We start from the raw sequence: 22,361 nt of genomic DNA on the forward strand, positions 1-22,361 counted from the left end.
AGATGATGGAGTAGATCAAACATTGGCAGGGGGGTTTCACGGCCGTTAGGTGGGGCACCGGGAGTGGTGCGTTCGCGTACTGACTGTCTTGGTGGCGCCCCCTGTGATGTTTTGGATCGACACGCATACCTACCCCACTCTTAGGACTGGGGGCGGCGGCGTGACAAGGGCACAGGACTTGTCCTGGTCACGCCGGACCGGATCAGTTTAACCCGTTGTCCGCCGGACCCTGAGCTTTTCCGGGGGGGGGAAATGCCAGGGCGGGCCGGATGTCACAGGGGTTGATGTCATGAATGTGTGTGTCATATAGATGCCACTACGAGTTGCCCTTAACAGTGGTGTGCATTGGTCCATACTATGTTGTACCTTTTTTGCACAATGTTAGGTGGGTTGGTCCTTCTCCATTCGTTTCACCCCTCCCTCCCTGCTAAACCGGGGATGGGAGGGGGCTGTTGGGGAGGCTGCTTCTGTCAACTCCTCTATGCATCCCTGTGTAGGTCCCGGTCCTCCAGGCCCAGGTCGGGCCTTGCCCTCGTTGACTTGTTGGCCTGGGTTAACCCTTTTTAAACCTGAAATGCCTTGAACTGCATTGTAAAGCCTGTGTATACACGCAGTTATGTTTCCGGGGTTTCTTAATTGGTTAAGGGAGCAACCATTTTCTGTTAATAAACATAGGGGGGTGGTTGTCTCCCCGGTGTGTTGGTAGCAGAGTTGACTCTCCGGTTGAGCCCGAGTCTGACCCCGGCTGCCCGTGAGTATGCCCCCGCATGTTTCATGACGTCTGCCAATTGTGTCAAACTATTTCTCTGAACCTCGACCCTGCGGGATTAATAAATTGGCAGGGTCAGGGTTCGTGGTGGAATCTGTTCGCTGGCGGAGTTGGCTAACTCCGACTCCGCGAGGTTCGTGACCCCATGAGATTGTGACATGGTGCACAGCATACAGAACACCCTTTCCGCCGGGATACTGTTCTTACAGTTATCCCCTTAGGCGCCTGTCTAGTCCGCAGTGCTCCGGGCGCAGGTCGAGTTCTGCTCTTGTTAAGACCTGTCGGCCTGGATTGAGGGATCAACCTCCTTGGAGGGTTGTCTCCCCGGTGCGCCAGCTGGCCCCACGACATTGTGAGGGGCAGGATTTTTGAACCCGACCCCGCGATGTGGGGGCTGTGACGTGGGTTTTTTGCTTCACGTCCGTTCCCTGGTGGCGTGCGGGATGCGTGACCGAGTAGTCGCGGGCCCTTCTAAACAAAGGTAAGTCCCACGGTCTGCTCACCCTGTGCGTTTGAACCACTGTTCCCTCTTCGCACAGTCGGGTCCGGTCTCCCTCCTGTCCCTCATTAGGGGGGGCGGCGGGCCCGGACCCTCCCCGGATTCTGATGGTTGTAGGTGACCTCAGCGGGTACATCTGTCGGGCTCTCCGCTCTGCTCCACTCTTGTGTTCCAATAGAGCAGAGCGTAAAGCCATATGAAATATAACGAAGGTTATCCTATAACCCTAGTTATATGAATATGGCGAGCGCTCTGCTCTGATTCACTGAGGACCCCATGTGTCTTCCGTTTCGGCGGTGAAAGACTGGGGAAGGAGCTGGTAGTATGGCCATGGCCCCGCTTATATGTGAGCGGATGTGGGCGTGGCCAGGCAGGTGTAGGAGCATGCATGTGGTTGAAAGTTTTCATGATAGCATATGATTAAAGGGACAGTTCCAATAGAGCAGAACGCTCACCATATTCATATGACTATGGTTATAGGATAACCTTTGTTCAGGCAGACTCGAAGCAATCGCTGTCACTTTATAAAGTAGTTGCAGGAAAAAGTACAACGCCCAATGATGAATTATACTGACTAAAGCAAACAGTACAGCTTTGTGGCTTGTTTTTTGTGACAATGAAGCTCTAAGACAACAATGGAGCTATATGACAACAATGGAGCTCTATGACAACAATGGAGCTCTATGACAACAATGGAGTTCTATGACTTCTGGATATGAGCTATAATCTGGTGTTGGCTGAATGGACCATACTTGTAAGTAGAAGAATTGCATTGCAGATTTTGGTGTTTTTGTAGGCTATGTTGACAATACAAAAGAAAATGAAATTACACTAGCCTTATCCTTTCATTTGAATTGACTCAATCTTCAAATGTTTACACACAGTGCCTTCAACTGCCTACATCATGGCTAATACATTATTTTGAGAGATAAAAAAAAACAGCCTTTAAATGCTCATCTCCTGTGAGTTTTGACAGCGGAATGGAGACAAGTTCTCAATGAGAATTTGCAAGTTAGGCTATTTGTTTTATTATTGTTGTTATTGACTCTGAACAACTATCTTCAGAGAGTGGGAAAGGACTGTAAAATGGTTAAAAACAAAAGCTCATAAGGGTTCCAAGGTCAAGGTCAGCAGTAGGTGCCACATACAAGTGGCATACACCATGTAATACACTATATGTCAATGTTTTATGGATATTAATATGCAATAAACATGTTTTGAATCTCACCTATTCAAATTGTTAGAATTCTGAGTGTATAGAGGCTTGGTACATTATATCTATGCCTAATGGTAGACATTGCCATGCTCAATTGTGTCTCATAAGTTGTTGCATCAATTGCTGGGTTGAGACTATTGTTGTTATTATTATTCAGATTTGATGCAAAATGTAACCGATTTTTGACCACACAGGAAAATCCTTCCAAAATATCCAATTAAGATACCAAGACCTTAGCATAATTAATGCTGTGATTTTGTATCAAAAACCTTTTACATCTGGAGATTTCTTCAATACATTTAAAAAAAAAATTTCTTTACATTGAAATGGCTACAATGGGGACTAACATCATCAGACATGAATATAGTTGGACTCATTGGACCCACAAGAGTCTCAGTCAAGTCCAAAATACTTTTACTGGCCAGGTGTGACTACACTTTTTGATCAATAAAGGCTGGTCTCAATTAGAAGCTGGTCTACATTTTTTTATTTTTTTACTTTAATTTAATAAGTATCAGTCATATTTACAGATCAACAGGGTGGCACAGAGAAAAAGGTATGACCTGAAATTCTAAGCGCTGTTCAGTGCTGAAGGTCTGACTCTCTATACAGTGATGTGCTGAGTGCATGTGAGATGGGCACGCTGTCTAGTGCTGACAAATAAACTCAGAGCATGTGTCACAGGTTGACCTTAATCAACCTTGAGTTAAAAAATATAGGATAGTAGGTTCCTAAACAGCAACACAGACACAGCAGATGAAGAAATAACAAGAACACTTTATTTACAAATGTTATCTTACAAGGCAGAAAAGAGTTTGTGGAAGAATGCTTGTAATCCAGCATCTCTGACGGATATATAGACACAAAAAGATTTCTTCAGGAGAGACAAAGTCACTGAGGACACCAGAGAGGCTGTCCAGATGTCCTCTGGGCAGATTTGACTGATTAATGCGACTGTAAGTGTAAGGACCCACATCGTAGCAGCCACTTGGTGTAAACTCACTCCTAAATCGAATAACCCCGCTTCACCACCTGACTTGGATCCTTTTCAAGTGGCGGGTTAAGATCTCCGTCTTAACTATTGGGGTCACATGGTAAATGGAGTCTAGGCTGGCCAGAGGTGCCAAGTACAAAGTACCTGACAGGAGCTCAGGACCACCTGTTATACGTAGTTTAGCCACTTTTATGTCTGTGTTGGATTATGGTGATGTTATATACATGTTTGCATCTTTGCAATGTGCTGGATACTGTTTATCATGGAGCAGAGTTTTGTGGTGCACAATTTAAAGCCCTACTCACCATTGCTCTTTGTTTGCTCGGGATGGATGGTCTGCCTTGTCAAATCTACGTCGTGCAACCCCGTCCCATGAGCAACGCACCCAACCTACCCAACCTCCTCCAATGTACAGTTTCTTCCCCCTCAAATATACTCTCTTTTTAGACAATTTTTGTACTCATAAACAGTACTGTATGTAGATCTGGTATGTCATAAATGTCTAGATGTAACAGTACTGTCTATCTGTATGTCATGTATGTTATGATGAATTGAAAATGGGGGACCCTGATGTAAACAAGACGAAAGTCTTTCTCTGGTCTACATCCCCTTAACAATTGTGTGTATTGAGCTGTACTGCATTGTACCCATTCTGCAATCTGTTAACACTTTTCAATCAATCAATCAGGTCCACATAGTCCTGAATGACTCCAACTGCAGCGTTTGTGCCCCACTTAGTGGTGAATGCGTACTATTGCACGTATACACTAAGCACTGACGGGGTAGTAGTGTACAAGAATGTTCCTAAAATTGAGAACATGTTATTTGCAAACCCCATTGTACATAAACTCTGTTCAATCTGTCAGACTTTCCATCCTCAAATCAGAATCAGAATCACATTTTCAGCCTAATTGCACTGCATTTAACACCTGGGTACATGTACCATGTTCACACAGGAAACACACACAACATATATAATAATACAAACTTTTTAAATTATAGTTTAGATTTTAAATATTAAATATCAATAGTTACCAATGATAGCACTGACTATCAGAGAAAAATGTATTCACAACCATTACACCTGATATCACAATCTGGAGTGAGGTACACTTTGAATAGCTTAACCTGAAATAGTTGACCTGCATGTGACCCTATGATGTGCACACCAGATCATCCTGCCCCCTTCTAAATCCTATGGCCATTACATAAGGACCACTAAACTCCCTACTCACATCACACCTGCTCCATTGTAGCCTGCCCTATAGTATGGCATTTGGGCTATTTTTAAAACTAGCCTAACGATCTTTACATAAAGCACAGCGTAGTCTAACCTACATATGTTTACAAGCGCACATACTCGGCTGCAGGCGAGGCTTCGACGACTCGACAGGACACGGAATTGTCAAGTTGTGCAGGCAGGGTCCTCATTGCTAAAGACGGTGACCCACAGTAGGACACGAGAGAAAGAATGCAGAGAATGAGCGATATTCTTATCGGTTCTTCATGCGAAAAGTTGATGCTTGATCGTGATTGAACAATGTTTACAACCGGTTACAACGCCCAGTAGGGTTTGCTACCGCAGCTCCTACTACTAGACAACCTGTCAATTTATCTGATTGATTGATTGATTGATTGAAAACTTTATTAACAGATTGCAGAATGGGTACAGTGCAGTACAGCTCAATACATGTCTTGTTTACATCAGGGTCCCCCATTTTCAATTCATCATAACATATGACATGTACACGACATACAGATAGATAGAGTAGAGTACTGTAGTGAACTGTGCTACATACATCTATACATTTATGACATACCAGATTAGCAAATACAGTACTGTTTGAAACAACGATCACTTAGTGATTTTCCTTTTTTAGTATTATCGTATTAGTATTAGTATATCGAGAGATTGGCAGAGAGTTCAGGAGGAGGTGGGGAAACACTCGAGTGTCTTCGTCAATAAAGCCGACGCTGCACGAAGCGGAGCGCCGTCCCACAGCCGGGTTCAGCGCGGCCATTGGCGGCGTCGCTCTGCCGGGGGAGGGAGGGAGGGAGGGAGCCGGGGGTAAGCTGTTGAATGAAGGCCATGTTCAGGTTGACTGTGACACACTGTGTTTGGACGAGACAACCCCGGAGACCCACATAGGCCCGAGACTGTTTCATGTTTACCCCGTATAAACATTTTGACAAATGAAAGAGGAGGAGCCGGCGATCATTGCATTACAGACCAGGGGATCGTGTGGACCGCGCGTCGGGACTGTGTGCGCAAACGACATGATCGGAGCGGACGCTTCCACAGGATGAACCATATTTGGCACAGGGCGGGGAAACAAAAGTGAATATATATTTTTTTGCCCTGTATACATTGTGTGTCCAGAAATACAATTTAGCTGTATGATGAGAAATAGATGTTACATTCTGCTAGATCCAGATTCCAGACCGCTCTCCACCAGAATGAGATTTGCACACCGGGGTCTTGTCTGATGATGAAGTTGAAGCAGACTTGGGCTACAATTATTTCTGCTTTGTAAATAGTGGCTAAAGAACGAGAGGGGGGGACATCCGGACAGCCTACCCCAATTTTGACCAACCTTACCAATCAGCACCAATTTGACAAAAGTGACTATTTCTGATGCATGTGTGCCTAGAGTCCACAATAATAACCTTTCCACCGGAGCATGGGGATAAACGGGATAGACAATCAAACCGATACGTCCAACGGGGAGCCTCGGATCGAACAGGCTGCAGATTCAGAGATGGAGCAGAAATGCGCTCCCGATCGGGATTCAGAGATGATGAACCCGCCGGTCGAGAAGGCGGACCAGTCGGCAGACGCTGAATGTAAAATCGCACACGAGGACAGCACGGCGCAGCTGATCGAAGCGGGGGGCAAGGCGCCCTCATCTCCGGGCGCCGAGTCCCAGCTCAGGGCCCCGGCGGTGGGGGAACCTGCTGGAGGGGGGTTCGTCCCGCCCGACGGAGGGTTCGGTTGGATGGTTGTTTTGGCCGCGACGTGGTGCAACGGGTCGATCTTCGGCATCCAGAACTCTTTCGGCATCCTGCATATCATGCTGGTGAAGGACCACTATGATCCCGATGACCGGACATCACAGTTCAAAGTGGGTGAGTATTACCAGGCTCTGCACTTGTTCTATTGACTGGATGATAGTCAGTTAATTACTGTGTTACAAACGCAATAGCATTTCCCCCCACGTAGGCTTTGATAGCATACTAGTCTAGTAGATGAACGAGTCAAATGTGTTGTCATGGATTTATTTCACTATTTAGATATTGCAAATGTACATACAATACATTTCATTTACAGCATATTTTGATTTTATGTTAATTGTGTGCCTACAATATATATATTTTTTTGAACTTAAATGTTGTGGAAGTTACATTTTTGGACTGCTGTGCGCCTGGAGAGAAAAAGCCACACAATTAGTTGTTTTTCCTCAATATCTCTGCAACACCTGGCTGCGAGTTACGACACATCTCCGGTTCTCTGTAACTGGACGGGCCTCTCCTACATTACTGGCACCGGCCACAGAGAAAACTAACCCAGAATGAGGAATGCTACATGCTCGGTTCGTCAGGTTGAACACTCTCTCCGTATCTGACCGCCAAAATACTTAAAACTAAATATAAATATTTTCTTGATTTGGAGCAGTGGGAATAGTTGTGGAATGGTGTGAGCGGTTCCTTAAAGGGAAACTGAAACCTAAGTCCTTTACGCTCACTCTCTTCTACCCCTCCATTTGGAGTCAGCATCTGAAAACACTCCTTTTGGAGGGCCAGTTGGAGGGCTACATGATCACTACCCCTTGATCCACCAAAAAATCAGTACACTCTACGCTCAGGGCCGGATTAACAACCGGGTCGTTTGGGTCGCGGCCCATGGGCCTCTAGTGACGAGGGGCCTCCAAAAAAAGACAAAAAATTTTAACTTTTTTTTTTATTAATTTTTTTCTTATTTTGGAGATCGATGTCATACTGTGACACTGAAATGAAAAAATATTTCATCAACTAAAATATTTAGTCAACAAAAATATTTCATCAACTAAAATATACAGTACGTCACACCCTGTGCCTCCCCCGTGCCGTCTGCAAGTGGTAAAATATTGAGTTTCCGACCCCCAGTAAGCTAACCATGGATAAATCCAAAAAAAGGAAAGTCTGAGGAAAATAGAGGGTCCGTTTAATTCAGCGTGGACAGATTAATTTGCTTTCACGACTAACAATGCAGGCTTACCTGTAGCCTATGCCTGATATGTGGTGTGAAATTTGCGACCAATCAATCAATCAATCAATCAATCAATCAATCAGATTTATTTATATAGCACATTTAACATGACACGTGTCAACCAAAGTGCTGTACAGAGGGTAGATACACATAGATACATATTGACAACAATCACACTCCGTTTTATGGGAGGGCACACAGGCAAACACATAGGAAAACAGGGCATGAGTCAGTGAACGGGAAAGGCTAGTAGGTAGAAGTGGGTTTTGAGCCTCGATTTGAAGGCATCTATCGAGGGGGCGAGCCTAATGGAGGTGGGGATGCCATTCCACAGTTCAGGGGCTGCGATAGCAAAGCCACGGCCCCCCCTGAGCTTGAGGTTAGACCTCCGGACTGTCAGGAGCCTCTGATCGGCTGACCTGAGGGACCTGGTGTTGGAATAGGGGGATAGGAGGTCTGAGATGTAGGAGGGGGGGTGACCATTAAGGGCTTTAAAAACAAATAGGAGAACCTTAAAATCTATCCTGTAGCATACTGGAAGCTAATGAAGGGAGGCAAGGACAGGGGTGATGTGGTCTCTCTTGCGGGTTCCGGTCAACAGTCTGGCAGCAGCGTTTTGTACCAGTTGTAAGCGGGACAGGGAAGACTGGTTAATGCCTATATAGAGGGAGTTGCAGTAGTCTAATCTAGATGAAATGAAGGCGTGGATGACTCTCTGAAGGTCTGCAGGGGAGAGAAGGGCTTTGAGTTTGGCAATGGTGCGTAGTTGGAAAAAACATGCCTGAGTTCACTTGTCTGTAGAATTTAAATTGTGGATAAAAAATGACACCTAGGTTCTTGACATAAAGCTTGACCAGGGAGGACAGGTTGCCAAGGCTGTTGGTAAGGGTGGTGACAGCGTCTGGGGGACCGAAGAGGATTATTTCGCATTTGTTTTGATTTAGTTGTAGAATGTTTTGTGCCATCCAACATTTAACGTCATCCAGGCAGGACATGAGACTGTTAAGTAGAGACTGGTTGTTAGGTTTCAGGGAAACGTAAAGCTGTGTGTCGTCAGCATAACAGTGAAAAGAGATGTTGTGCTTCTGAATGATTGGACCAAGGGGTAGCATGTAAAGAGAGAACAGGATCGGGCCAAGGATGGACCCTTGCGGGACCCCACAGGAGAGGGAGGTTGAGGGGGAGGAGCAGTTGGCGATGTTGACAGCAAAGCTTCTATTTGTGAGATAGGAGGAGAACCATGCTAGTGCAGTGTCACTGACACCAACCCCATGTTGGAGACGATCTAATAGAATGGTGTGATCAACAGTGTCGAAAGCTGCGCTGAGGTCAAGCAGCATTAAAACAGAGCAGTCACGGTTGTCAGCGGTGAGGAGTAGGTCATTTGACACTTTAAGGAGGGCTGATTCTGTGCTATGGCCAGTCCTGAACCCTGACTGAAATGTCTCCAGAATGCTGTTCTGGTGCAGGTAGGGAGACAATTGGCACAGAACAACCTTTTCGAGTATTTTTGACAGAAAAGGAAGCTTGGAAATGGGCCTGTAATTACTGTGCAGGGTGGGGTCAAGGTTTGGTTTTTTCAATACGGGCTGGACTACTGCATGTTTAAAACAGTAACAATGAAAAATTTACTTTTTATTTGATAGATTTTCCACAAATAAGGGAAGGACTCAAATAGAGCTGCATAGTTCAGGGTTTCATTTCAAAGTAGGTCTACAGATGCCAGTGTTTTTTCTCCTTTTCTGTGTTTTATTTCAAAGTAGGTCTACACATGGTAGTTTTTGTTTTAAGTGGACTACTTTTTATTTTATAAATGTTCCACAAATAAGGGAAGGACTCAAATATACCTGAATAGTTCATGGTTTTAGACGCGTAGTCCGCCGGAAATATACAAGAAGAAGAAGACTAGACGTAGAGTCTGCTGTCACGCCCGCATCTCCACATCCCAGCCCCGACACGAATGAGGCAGATTGGGATCATGACAGACAGCAGAGACCCGCCGGTGCTGATAGCGGATATCCTCGAGCTCCCCCTAGTGACTAGGGGCCTCCACTACACACTAGTAAAAAATAAATAAAAAAAATACGAAAAAAAAAATATATATAATCAGATCCAGCGTTTACTTTCACAGCATCTATAGTGACTACTAGTATCATCTCATCTCTATCTATTTTTATTAAATTTTTTGTATTGTTTGATAATGAGGGGGTGAGAGACGTTGAGTCGACGTGACACTGACGTCCAGGTCCAGGGGTCACTGTCAGGTCAGGTCAGGTGACCACTGACCGCGAGAATTGCACTTGCAAGTTGATCAAGTAGGCTAAAGGCCTCTGCATGCTACAGCAAATTCAAAGCAACTTCGACACAACATCGGCGCGATTTCAGCGCACTTGTTGCAGAGAGTCTTGTAGACTGTGTTGCTTTGGCGTTGCGTACCTGTGTCCAAAATCTAATCTAAAGACCCGTTGCGTTGGTATTGCGTAGCAGTGATTGGTTGGTAGTGAATGGGGGCGGGGCTGTCATAGAATAATATTGGTCAGCGAGGAATACCATCCGCCATTGTTGTAGGCAGCAAGCTATGCTATCAATATTAGCTAAATAATTAGCGTCATAACTGGCCTTTTTCTGAAAACCCAAGCACATATTGTTCCATAGCATACGCCTTCAGTTGATCATGACAAATCCTCTCTTACCTTGACGATTAAAAAGCCTCCATAATTTAGTAAATAAAGCTGTAGCCAGCCAGCTAGCATTGGTGATATTCAAAATGCTATCCACATTAGCTACATAGCTAACCAACTAAATACAATGGTATCCTGAGGTAATGTTAAATACAACGTTTGCTAGTCGAAATGACTGGACACACACAGGGACAAGTTAAACATCAATCAATTAATTTATTCCAACAGGTAGTTTGAGCTGCATGTGAGTCGGTCTTTCTCTCCTCTCCATTGGAAACTAATGAAGTTACGTTAAAGCACAGAACCGGCTGACAAAAGTTAAGCTGCTAGCAACAGGGGATTTCAAAATAAAAGCGACGACTAAAAGCACCGGAAATACGTTTATTTTGTACATTATCTAACGTTAACACGAACCTAAACTAACTTTAGATTAGTTTAGGTTCGTGTAACGTTAGATATTGTTATGGTTTGTAACCGACCCCAATCGCACAACACAAGACAGGTATGATGGTTTGCCAAGAAACAGATATTTATTGAACAACAGGGAAAAACAGGGAAAAGGGCACTGTCCCTTTAAGGGAGAACACAAATACAGGAATATAACAAGAGGGGAAAAACTAGGTGCCTTTAAGAGGCGGGCAGGAAAAGGGTACACTAAGGGAAGGTTAATGAACGCTAGGGGAAACATTAAAGGAACGCTAGGGGAAGGTTAAGGAACAGAGGAACTAGAGACTAGGAGATGTCGGGACAAGGAGAGCTAGGGAAACAGGAGAACTGGGGACTAGGAGAACTAGGGACAAGGAACTAGGTGGAACTAGAAGGGGAGAACTTGGGACCAGGAACTAGGTGGAACTAGAAGGGGAGAACTAGGGACAAAGGGGACTGAGGCCCGCGGAGGCGGGCTGGGGAACAGGGAGGAACTGGGGACAGAGACCCGCGGAGGCGGGCTGGGGACAGGGAGGAACTGGGGGCTGGTGGGAAAACATCTGGGCCGCTCTGCAGAACAGAGGAGAGGGTTAATATTCAAAAGGGAACAAACAGAGCAAATGCAGAACAGTCCAAATAAACAAAGTAACAAAGTAATAATATCTTCGTGTGACTAACACACAGGGGGAGATGTAATGTCCAAAAATACTATCCAAGTGAGAACAAAAACAGAGTGGGAGATGAAATGTCCAAACTACTAACTAAGTGAGAACTAAAGGAGGCAATACGCTGGGTGAGTGACATCACAATCAAAACTCACCCAGGCGTATGCGTAATGGTACAGGAACAGCAGCGGGACGGGGGCAAGAGGCATTACGCTGGGTGAGTGACATCACAATCAAAACTCACCCAGGCGTATGCGTAATGGTACAGGAAACAGCAGCGGGAACGGGGGCAAGAGGCATTACGCTGGGTGAGTGACATCACAATCAAAACTCACCCAGGCGTATGCGTAATGGTACAGGGACAGCAGCGGGGCGAGGGCATCGCCACCGGGTGGCTGGCTGTCCGAGCCGAGGAACAGAGTGCTGGAACAGTGGCGGTGGCGAGGGTGTCGTCCACCGGGTAGCCGACTGTCGGAGCCGAGGAACAGAGTGCTGGAACAGTGGCGGTGGCGAGGGTGTCGTCCACCGGGTAGCCGCTGTCGGAGCCGAGGAACAGAGTGCTGGAACAGTGGCGGTGGCGAGGGTGTCGTCCACCGGGTAGCCGCTGTCGGAGCCGAGGAACAGAGTGCTGGAACAGTGGCGGTGGCGAGGGTGTCGTCCACCGGGTAGCCGCTGTCGGAGCCGAGGAACAGGGTGCTGGAACAACGGCGGTGGCGAGGGTGTCGTCCACCGGGTAGCCGCTGTCGGAGCCGAGGAACAGAGTGGCGCGCCACACCTTGGTGTGCACGTCGGAACCGAGAGACGCCTCGGGGTGCGTCTGCGAGGAGGAGTGTGCCAAGCACGAGGATCCTTGGAAGATGCGCGTTGCGCGCTGGAGACTGGAGAGCGTGCCAAGCCCTTGAAGATGCGCGTTGCGCGCTGGTGACTGGAGAGCGTGCCAAGCCCTTGCAGATGCGCGTTGCGCGCTGGTGACTGGAGAGCGTGCCAAGCACGAGGATCCTTGGAAGATGCGCGTTGCGCGCTGGAGACTGGAGAGCGTGCCAAGCCCTTGAAGATGCGCGTTGCGCGCTGGTGACTGGAGAGCGTGCCAAGCCCTTGCAGATGCGCGTTGCGCGCTGGTGACTGGAGAGCGTGCCAAGCCCGAGGGTCCGGGAGATGCGCGTTGGTCTAGATGTGCGTCAGGACGAACAGCTGCGCTGGGGTCTGCAGTGGAGCGCTGGGGTGCCTCCCGTGGAAGTACAGGGAGCGCAGAACAGTCTCCTCCACAGGCTACGGCGACAGCAGACGAAGGCTGGAGCAAAACATCTCAAGGCTGGAGAAATCCATATACAGCATTGGTAGACCAGAGGATCTCCCGAAAGAGTCTAGATGTTAGAGAATATGACTCAGCATGAATACAACACGACCCCACGCCGAAACGAGGGGAAGCGCCCTGGTATTTAAAGCCCACAGGGGAACTAATTAGCCTGCCACCACAGGTGCGAGAGGTAATTGATAATCGAACAGGTGTGGCCACTGAGAGTAAAGAACGAGAGGGTGGGGGCTAGAGAGAGTGAGTAGGGAATTCCTAACAGTAGGCTTAAAGAAGACAGAGAAAGTTGGTGAGCAGCGGACAAAACCTCACAGTACCCCCCCCTCAACGGGAGCCACCTGGCGACCCAAAACAAATACAGACAGAGTGGCAGGGGGCAAAACAAGACAAAAACAAAAGGTACTGGCCAAGCCAGCAGGGGAAGCCACCACAAGAGTGGGGCTAGCAAAAGAAACAGGGTCGCCGAAGGGTAACTAGGGTAGCAGAGGGGCAACAGGAGGAACTGGCCTAGAGGAAACCGGGCCTAGAGGAACCGGGTCAGGAGGAAACGGGTCCAGAGAACTAGCCTAGAGAACTGGCCAAGAGAACTGGCCTAGAGAACCGGTCTAGAGAACTGGTTTAGAGAACTGGCCTAGAGAACTGGTCTAGAGAACTGGTCTAGAGGAACTGGTCTAGAGGAACTGAGGGGTAAGCAGGGTAGCTAAGGGGTAACCATGGTAGCACCGGGAAAGGGCTAGCAGAGGGAAAGGGTAGCCGCCAGGGCACCGAGCTACAGGGCCTATGCTAGCTGTACTGTTACATCAACATAGAGGCTGCGCAAGCTGCCGGAGCTAGGCTAGCAGAGGGAAAGGGTAGCTGCCAAGGCACTGATAGCTACAGGGCCTATGCTAGCTGTACTGCTACATCAACATAGAGGCTGCGCTAGCTGCCGAGCTAGGCTAGCAGGGGGAAAGGGTAGCTGCCAAGGCACTGATAGCTACAGGGCCTATGCCAGCTGTACTGCTACATTAACATAGAGGCTGCGCTAGCTGCCGGAGCTAGGCTGGCAGACAGGGCTGGACCAGCATGAGAGAACAAGCTAGCTGGAAGGACAGTCCTAGCTGTGTGAGATAAACTGACCTTGCTAGCTGAAAGGGCAGTCCTAGCAGTGGGAATACTGACCTTGCCAGCTGAAAGGGCAGTCCTAGCAGTGGGATAAACTGACCTTGCTAGCTGAAAAGGCAGTCCTAGCAGTGGGAGCAAACTGACCATGCTAGCTGAAGGGGCAGTCCTAGCAGTGGGAGAGAAACTGACCTTGCTAGCTGAAAGGGCAGTCCTAGCAGTGGGAGATAAACTGACCTTGCTAGCTGAAAGGGCAGTCCTAGCAGTGGGGAAACTGACCTTGCTAGCTGAAAGGGCAGTCCTAGCAGTGGGAATACTGACCTTGCTAGCTGAAAGGGCAGTCCTAGCAGTGGGAATACTGACCTTGCTAGCTGAAAGGGCAGTCCTAGCAGTGGGAGATAAACTGACCTTGCTAGCTGAAAGGGCAGTCCTAGCAGTGGGGAAACTACACAAAAAAGTGGAGGCCATGCAGAGGGACCGGGTTAGCTGCTTGGGCCTGGCTAGCTACAGGGCCTATGCCAGCTGCAAGGCTGCAATAACATAGAGGCTGTGCTAACAGCCGGGGCCAAGCTAGCAGACCGGGGCCATGCAGAGGGAATTGGGTTAGCTGCCTGGCATGGCTAGCTACAGGGCCCATGCCAGCAGCAAGGGCTGCATAAAACATAGAGGCTGTGCTAGCAGCCGGGGCTAAGCTAGCAGACTGGGGCTCTGCTGAGGGACTGGGTTAGCTGCCAGGGCATGGCTAGCTGACAGGGCCATGCTGGTAGTAGAGGCCTAACAAGCTGCAGGGGGGTCAAACAGGGCTAAGAGGGGAGCTAAACAGGGAAGCTAAACAGGGCTAACAGGGAAGCAAATGGGGGAGTCAACAGGCTAACAGGGGAGCTAACTGGGGAGACCAACAAGCTAACAGGGGAGCTAACAGGCTAACAAGGAAGCTAGAGGGGAGCTAGAGGGAACAAGAAAAAAAAAGGCAAACTCAACATACACCGTCTGTGCTGGCTGGGGTCGTCGATTTGGGTGGGGTCGTACTGTTATGGTTTGTAACCGACCCCAATCGCACAACACAAGACAGGTATGATGGTTTGCCAAGAAACAGATATTTATTGAACAACAGGGAAAAACAGGGAAAAGGGCACTGTCCCTTTAAGGGAGAACACAAATACAGGAATATAACAAGAGGGGAAAAACTAGGTGCCTTTAAGAGGCGGGCAGGAAAAGGGTACACTAAGGGAAGGTTAATGAACGCTAGGGGAAACATTAAAGGAACGCTAGGGGAAGGTTAAGGAACAGAGGAACTAGAGACTAGGAGATGTCGGGACAAGGAGAGCTAGGGAAACAGGAGAACTGGGGACTAGGAGAACTAGGGACAAGGAACTAGGTGGAACTAGAAGGGGAGAACTTGGGACCAGGAACTAGGTGGAACTAGAAGGGGAGAACTAGGGACAAAGGGGACTGAGGCCCGCGGAGGCGGGCTGGGGAACAGGGAGGAACTGGGGACAGAGACCCGCGGAGGCGGGCTGGGGACAGGGAGGAACTGGGGGCTGGTGGGAAAACATCTGGGCCGCTCTGCAGAACAGAGGAGAGGGTTAATATTCAAAAGGGAACAAACAGAGCAAATGCAGAACAGTCCAAATAAACAAAGTAACAAAGTAATAATATCTTCGTGTGACTAACACACAGGGGGAGATGTAATGTCCAAAAATACTATCCAAGTGAGAACAAAAACAGAGTGGGAGATGAAATGTCCAAACTACTAACTAAGTGAGAACTAAAGGAGGCAATACGCTGGGTGAGTGACATCACAATCAAAACTCACCCAGGCGTATGCGTAATGGTACAGGAACAGCAGCGAGACGGGGGCAAGAGGCATTACGCTGGGTGAGTGACATCACAATCAAAACTCACCCAGGCGTATGCGTAATGGTACAGGAAACAGCAGCGGGAACGGGGGCAAGAGGCATTACGCTGGGTGAGTGACATCACAATCAAAACTCACCCAGGCGTATGCGTAATGGTACAGGGACAGCAGCGGGGCGAGGGCATCGCCACCGGGTGGCTGGCTGTCCGAGCCGAGGAACAGAGTGCTGGAACAGTGGCGGTGGCGAGGGTGTCGTCCACCGGGTAGCCGACTGTCGGAGCCGAGGAACAGAGTGCTGGAACAGTGGCGGTGGCGAGGGTGTCGTCCACCGGGTAGCCGCTGTCGGAGCCGAGGAACAGAGTGCTGGAACAGTGGCGGTGGCGAGGGTGTCGTCCACCGGGTAGCCGCTGTCGGAGCCGAGGAACAGAGTGCTGGAACAGTGGCGGTGGTGAGGGTGTCGTCCACCGGGTAGCCGCTGTCGGAGCCGAGGAACAGAGTGCTGGAACAGTGGCGGTGGCGAGGGTGTCGTCCACCGGGTAGCCGCTGTCGGAGCCGAGGAACAGGGTGCTGGAACAACGGCGGTGGCGAGGGTGTCGTCCACCGGGTAGCCGCTGTCGGAGCCGAGGAACAGAGTGGCGCGCCACACCTTGGTGTGCACGTCGGAACCGAGAGACGCCTCGGGGTGCGTCTGCGAGGAGGAGTGTGCCAAGCACGAGGATCCTTGGAAGATGCGCGTTGCGCGCTGGAGACTGGAGAGCGTGCCAAGCCCTTGAAGATGCGCGTTGCGCGCTGGTGACTGGAGAGCGTGCCAAGCCCTTGCAGATGCGCGTTGCGCGCTGGTGACTGGAGAGCGTGCCAAGCACGAGGATCCTTGGAAGATGCGCGTTGCGCGCTGGAGACTGGAGAGCGTGCCAAGCCCTTGAAGATGCGCGTTGCGCGCTGGTGACTGGAGAGCGTGCCAAGCCCTTGCAGATGCGCGTTGCGCGCTGGTGACTGGAGAGCGTGCCAAGCCCGAGGGTCCGGGAGATGCGCGTTGGTCTAGATGTGCGTCAGGACGAACAGCTGCGCTGGGGTCTGCAGTGGAGCGCTGGGGTGCCTCCCGTGGAAGTACAGGGAGCGCAGAACAGTCTCCTCCACAGGCTACGGCGACAGCAGACGAAGGCTGGAGCAAAACATCTCAAGGCTGGAGAAATCCATATACAGCATTGGTAGACCAGAGGATCTCCCGAAAGAGTCTAGATGTTAGAGAATATGACTCAGCATGAATACAACACGACCCCACGCCGAAACGAGGGGAAGCGCCCTGGTATTTAAAGCCCACAGGGGAACTAATTAGCCTGCCACCACAGGTGCGAGAGGTAATTGATAATCGAACAGGTGTGGCCACTGAGAGTAAAGAACGAGAGGGTGGGGGCTAGAGAGAGTGAGTAGGGAATTCCTAACAGTAGGCTTAAAGAAGACAGAGAAAGTTGGTGAGCAGCGGACAAAACCTCACAGTACCCCCCCCTCAACGGGAGCCACCTGGCGACCCAAAACAAATACAGACAGAGTGGCAGGGGGCAAAACAAGACAAAAACAAAAGGTACTGGCCAAGCCAGCAGGGGAAGCCACCACAAGAGTGGGGCTAGCAAAAGAAACAGGGTCGCCGAAGGGTAACTAGGGTAGCAGAGGGGCAACAGGAGGAACTGGCCTAGAGGAAACCGGGCCTAGAGGAACCGGGTCAGGAGGAAACGGGTCCAGAGAACTAGCCTAGAGAACTGGCCAAGAGAACTGGCCTAGAGAACCGGTCTAGAGAACTGGTTTAGAGAACTGGCCTAGAGAACTGGTCTAGAGAACTGGTCTAGAGGAACTGGTCTAGAGGAACTGAGGGGTAAGCAGGGTAGCTAAGGGGTAACCATGGTAGCACCGGGAAAGGGCTAGCAGAGGGAAAGGGTAGCCGCCAGGGCACCGAGCTACAGGGCCTATGCTAGCTGTACTGTTACATCAACATAGAGGCTGCGCAAGCTGCCGGAGCTAGGCTAGCAGAGGGAAAGGGTAGCTGCCAAGGCACTGATAGCTACAGGGCCTATGCTAGCTGTACTGCTACATCAACATAGAGGCTGCGCTAGCTGCCGAGCTAGGCTAGCAGGGGGAAAGGGTAGCTGCCAAGGCACTGATAGCTACAGGGCCTATGCCAGCTGTACTGCTACATTAACATAGAGGCTGCGCTAGCTGCCGGAGCTAGGCTGGCAGACAGGGCTGGACCAGCATGAGAGAACAAGCTAGCTGGAAGGACAGTCCTAGCTGTGTGAGATAAACTGACCTTGCTAGCTGAAAGGGCAGTCCTAGCAGTGGGAATACTGACCTTGCCAGCTGAAAGGGCAGTCCTAGCAGTGGGATAAACTGACCTTGCTAGCTGAAAAGGCAGTCCTAGCAGTGGGAGCAAACTGACCATGCTAGCTGAAGGGGCAGTCCTAGCAGTGGGAGAGAAACTGACCTTGCTAGCTGAAAGGGCAGTCCTAGCAGTGGGAGATAAACTGACCTTGCTAGCTGAAAGGGCAGTCCTAGCAGTGGGGAAACTGACCTTGCTAGCTGAAAGGGCAGTCCTAGCAGTGGGAATACTGACCTTGCTAGCTGAAAGGGCAGTCCTAGCAGTGGGAATACTGACCTTGCTAGCTGAAAGGGCAGTCCTAGCAGTGGGAGATAAACTGACCTTGCTAGCTGAAAGGGCAGTCCTAGCAGTGGGGAAACTACACAAAAAAGTGGAGGCCATGCAGAGGGACCGGGTTAGCTGCTTGGGCCTGGCTAGCTACAGGGCCTATGCCAGCTGCAAGGCTGCAATAACATAGAGGCTGTGCTAACAGCCGGGGCCAAGCTAGCAGACCGGGGCCATGCAGAGGGAATTGGGTTAGCTGCCTGGCATGGCTAGCTACAGGGCCCATGCCAGCAGCAAGGGCTGCATAAAACATAGAGGCTGTGCTAGCAGCCGGGGCTAAGCTAGCAGACTGGGGCTCTGCTGAGGGACTGGGTTAGCTGCCAGGGCATGGCTAGCTGACAGGGCCATGCTGGTAGTAGAGGCCTAACAAGCTGCAGGGGGGTCAAACAGGGCTAAGAGGGGAGCTAAACAGGGAAGCTAAACAGGGCTAACAGGGAAGCAAATGGGGGAGTCAACAGGCTAACAGGGGAGCTAACTGGGGAGACCAACAAGCTAACAGGGGAGCTAACAGGCTAACAAGGAAGCTAGAGGGGAGCTAGAGGGAACAAGAAAAAAAAAGGCAAACTCAACATACACCGTCTGTGCTGGCTGGGGTCGTCGATTTGGGTGGGGTCGTACTGTTATGGTTTGTAACCGACCCCAATCGCACAACACAAGACAGGTATGATGGTTTGCCAAGAAACAGATATTTATTGAACAACAGGGAAAAACAGGGAAAAGGGCACTGTCCCTTTAAGGGAGAACACAAATACAGGAATATAACAAGAGGGGAAAAACTAGGTGCCTTTAAGAGGCGGGCAGGAAAAGGGTACACTAAGGGAAGGTTAATGAACGCTAGGGGAAACATTAAAGGAACGCTAGGGGAAGGTTAAGGAACAGAGGAACTAGAGACTAGGAGATGTCGGGACAAGGAGAGCTAGGGAAACAGGAGAACTGGGGACTAGGAGAACTAGGGACAAGGAACTAGGTGGAACTAGAAGGGGAGAACTTGGGACCAGGAACTAGGTGGAACTAGAAGGGGAGAACTAGGGACAAAGGGGACTGAGGCCCGCGGAGGCGGGCTGGGGAACAGGGAGGAACTGGGGACAGAGACCCGCGGAGGCGGGCTGGGGACAGGGAGGAACTGGGGGCTGGTGGGAAAACATCTGGGCCGCTCTGCAGAACAGAGGAGAGGGTTAATATTCAAAAGGGAACAAACAGAGCAAATGCAGAACAGTCCAAATAAACAAAGTAACAAAGTAATAATATCTTCGTGTGACTAACACACAGGGGGAGATGTAATGTCCAAAAATACTATCCAAGTGAGAACAAAAACAGAGTGGGAGATGAAATGTCCAAACTACTAACTAAGTGAGAACTAAAGGAGGCAATACGCTGGGTGAGTGACATCACAATCAAAACTCACCCAGGCGTATGCGTAATGGTACAGGAACAGCAGCGAGACGGGGGCAAGAGGCATTACGCTGGGTGAGTGACATCACAATCAAAACTCACCCAGGCGTATGCGTAATGGTACAGGAAACAGCAGCGGGAACGGGGGCAAGAGGCATTACGCTGGGTGAGTGACATCACAATCAAAACTCACCCAGGCGTATGCGTAATGGTACAGGGACAGCAGCGGGGCGAGGGCATCGCCACCGGGTGGCTGGCTGTCCGAGCCGAGGAACAGAGTGCTGGAACAGTGGCGGTGGCGAGGGTGTCGTCCACCGGGTAGCCGACTGTCGGAGCCGAGGAACAGAGTGCTGGAACAGTGGCGGTGGCGAGGGTGTCGTCCACCGGGTAGCCGCTGTCGGAGCCGAGGAACAGAGTGCTGGAACAGTGGCGGTGGCGAGGGTGTCGTCCACCGGGTAGCCGCTGTCGGAGCCGAGGAACAGAGTGCTGGAACAGTGGCGGTGGCGAGGGTGTCGTCCACCGGGTAGCCGCTGTCGGAGCCGAGGAACAGAGTGCTGGAACAGTGGCGGTGGCGAGGGTGTCGTCCACCGGGTAGCCGCTGTCGGAGCCGAGGAACAGGGTGCTGGAACAACGGCGGTGGCGAGGGTGTCGTCCACCGGGTAGCCGCTGTCGGAGCCGAGGAACAGAGTGGCGCGCCACACCTTGGTGTGCACGTCGGAACCGAGAGACGCCTCGGGGTGCGTCTGCGAGGAGGAGTGTGCCAAGCACGAGGATCCTTGGAAGATGCGCGTTGCGCGCTGGAGACTGGAGAGCGTGCCAAGCCCTTGAAGATGCGCGTTGCGCGCTGGTGACTGGAGAGCGTGCCAAGCCCTTGCAGATGCGCGTTGCGCGCTGGTGACTGGAGAGCGTGCCAAGCACGAGGATCCTTGGAAGATGCGCGTTGCGCGCTGGAGACTGGAGAGCGTGCCAAGCCCTTGAAGATGCGCGTTGCGCGCTGGTGACTGGAGAGCGTGCCAAGCCCTTGCAGATGCGCGTTGCGCGCTGGTGACTGGAGAGCATGCCAAGCCCGAGGGTCCGGGAGATGCGCGTTGGTCTAGATGTGCGTCAGGACGAACAGCTGCGCTGGGGTCTGCAGTGGAGCGCTGGGGTGCCTCCCGTGGAAGTACAGGGAGCGCAGAACAGTCTCCTCCACAGGCTACGGCGACAGCAGACGAAGGCTGGAGCAAAACATCTCAAGGCTGGAGAAATCCATATACAGCATTGGTAGACCAGAGGATCTCCCGAAAGAGTCTAGATGTTAGAGAATATGACTCAGCATGAATACAACACGACCCCACGCCGAAACGAGGGGAAGCGCCCTGGTATTTAAAGCCCACAGGGGAACTAATTAGCCTGCCACCACAGGTGCGAGAGGTAATTGATAATCGAACAGGTGTGGCCACTGAGAGTAAAGAACGAGAGGGTGGGGGCTAGAGAGAGTGAGTAGGGAATTCCTAACAGTAGGCTTAAAGAAGACAGAGAAAGTTGGTGAGCAGCGGACAAAACCTCACAGATATTGTAAAAAATAAACGTATTTACGGTGCTTTTAGACTCGCTCTTTTATTTTGAAACCCCCCGCCCGGAAGTAAAAATGATGCTTATTCTTCTGCCTGTTATCAATGGGTTGGTTGAGAAGGGAAGCATCATCTATCTAGGAAACCTAGCTACGTACGGGGTACAATGTTACATAGGCTGCGCGTTGATTTTGCAGAAGCATAAAGGTAGAGTGTCTGCAACACCGTTGCTTTGTCGATGTTGTGGTGCAGTTGCTTTGAAGTTTCTGTAGCATGCAGAGGCCTTAAGACTCAAGTAGTACTGTATCATATGAGACTCAAAAAACATGGATAAAAAAGTTAAACGGTGGGAAAGCGGAGCTGCTAAGTTAAAATCTAAACAGGAAAGGGACAGAAAGAGCGCGTTACTTCGGCAAAGCATACTGACTATCTCAACTTTTTTCACCCCGTCAGGTAAGGCTAGCCTGGCTAGCACTAGTAGCAGTAACGTTAAAGAGGCTGAGCCAGGCACCTATACACTTTTTAAACGTATCGCGGACTATACACTTTTTAAACGTATCGCGGACATCGTGATGTTTCTCACAATCCCTCACATCAGTTTATAAGCCGCCGCGGTTGAGATGACTTACTTTGGCGCAGCGCTTGCCTTTACTCTCTCCGTCTCTTGTCTCTCCCTCTCAAAGAAAGAAAATGCACACACTCGCCCCAACTTACACGCACATACATGCACGCGCGCACAGACACACACACACACACATACACCCAGAGACAGAGAGGCGGCGCCACAGGTTTGTTTTGAGGAGACAGCCGGGGATATGAGAGTGTGAGAGAAGTGGAGAGAGCTTCGCGAGTTTAAACGTTAGCCCTACATGTTTTATTCAGAAACGTCAATGGAATACGGAGGCGACGAGGTGGATGAACTGGTAGTAGCCTCGCGTTCTAACGGTTAGCATT

General features: G+C 50.1%; 1 protein-coding gene across 3 annotated transcripts in view; it reads left to right on the plus strand.

Annotated features, from left to right (window-relative positions):
• The first annotated feature begins 5,609 nt into the window (after positions 1–5,609).
• Positions 5,610–22,361, plus strand: part of slc16a2 (solute carrier family 16 member 2) — a 153,755-nt gene continuing 137,003 nt past the window's right edge. For all 3 annotated transcript variants that reach the window (XM_084332228.1, XM_084332229.1, XM_084332230.1), the window contains exon 1: positions 5,610–6,604. In XM_084332228.1, the coding sequence (XP_084188354.1) occupies positions 6,160–6,604 (445 nt within the window). In that variant the 5' untranslated portion in view covers positions 5,610–6,159. The remainder of the gene's footprint in view (positions 6,605–22,361) is intronic.

The sequence above is a fragment of the Notolepis coatsorum genome (assembly GCF_963971535.1).
Source record: "Notolepis coatsorum genome assembly, chromosome: 16".
Taxonomy (NCBI): Eukaryota; Metazoa; Chordata; class Actinopteri; order Aulopiformes; family Paralepididae; genus Notolepis; species Notolepis coatsorum.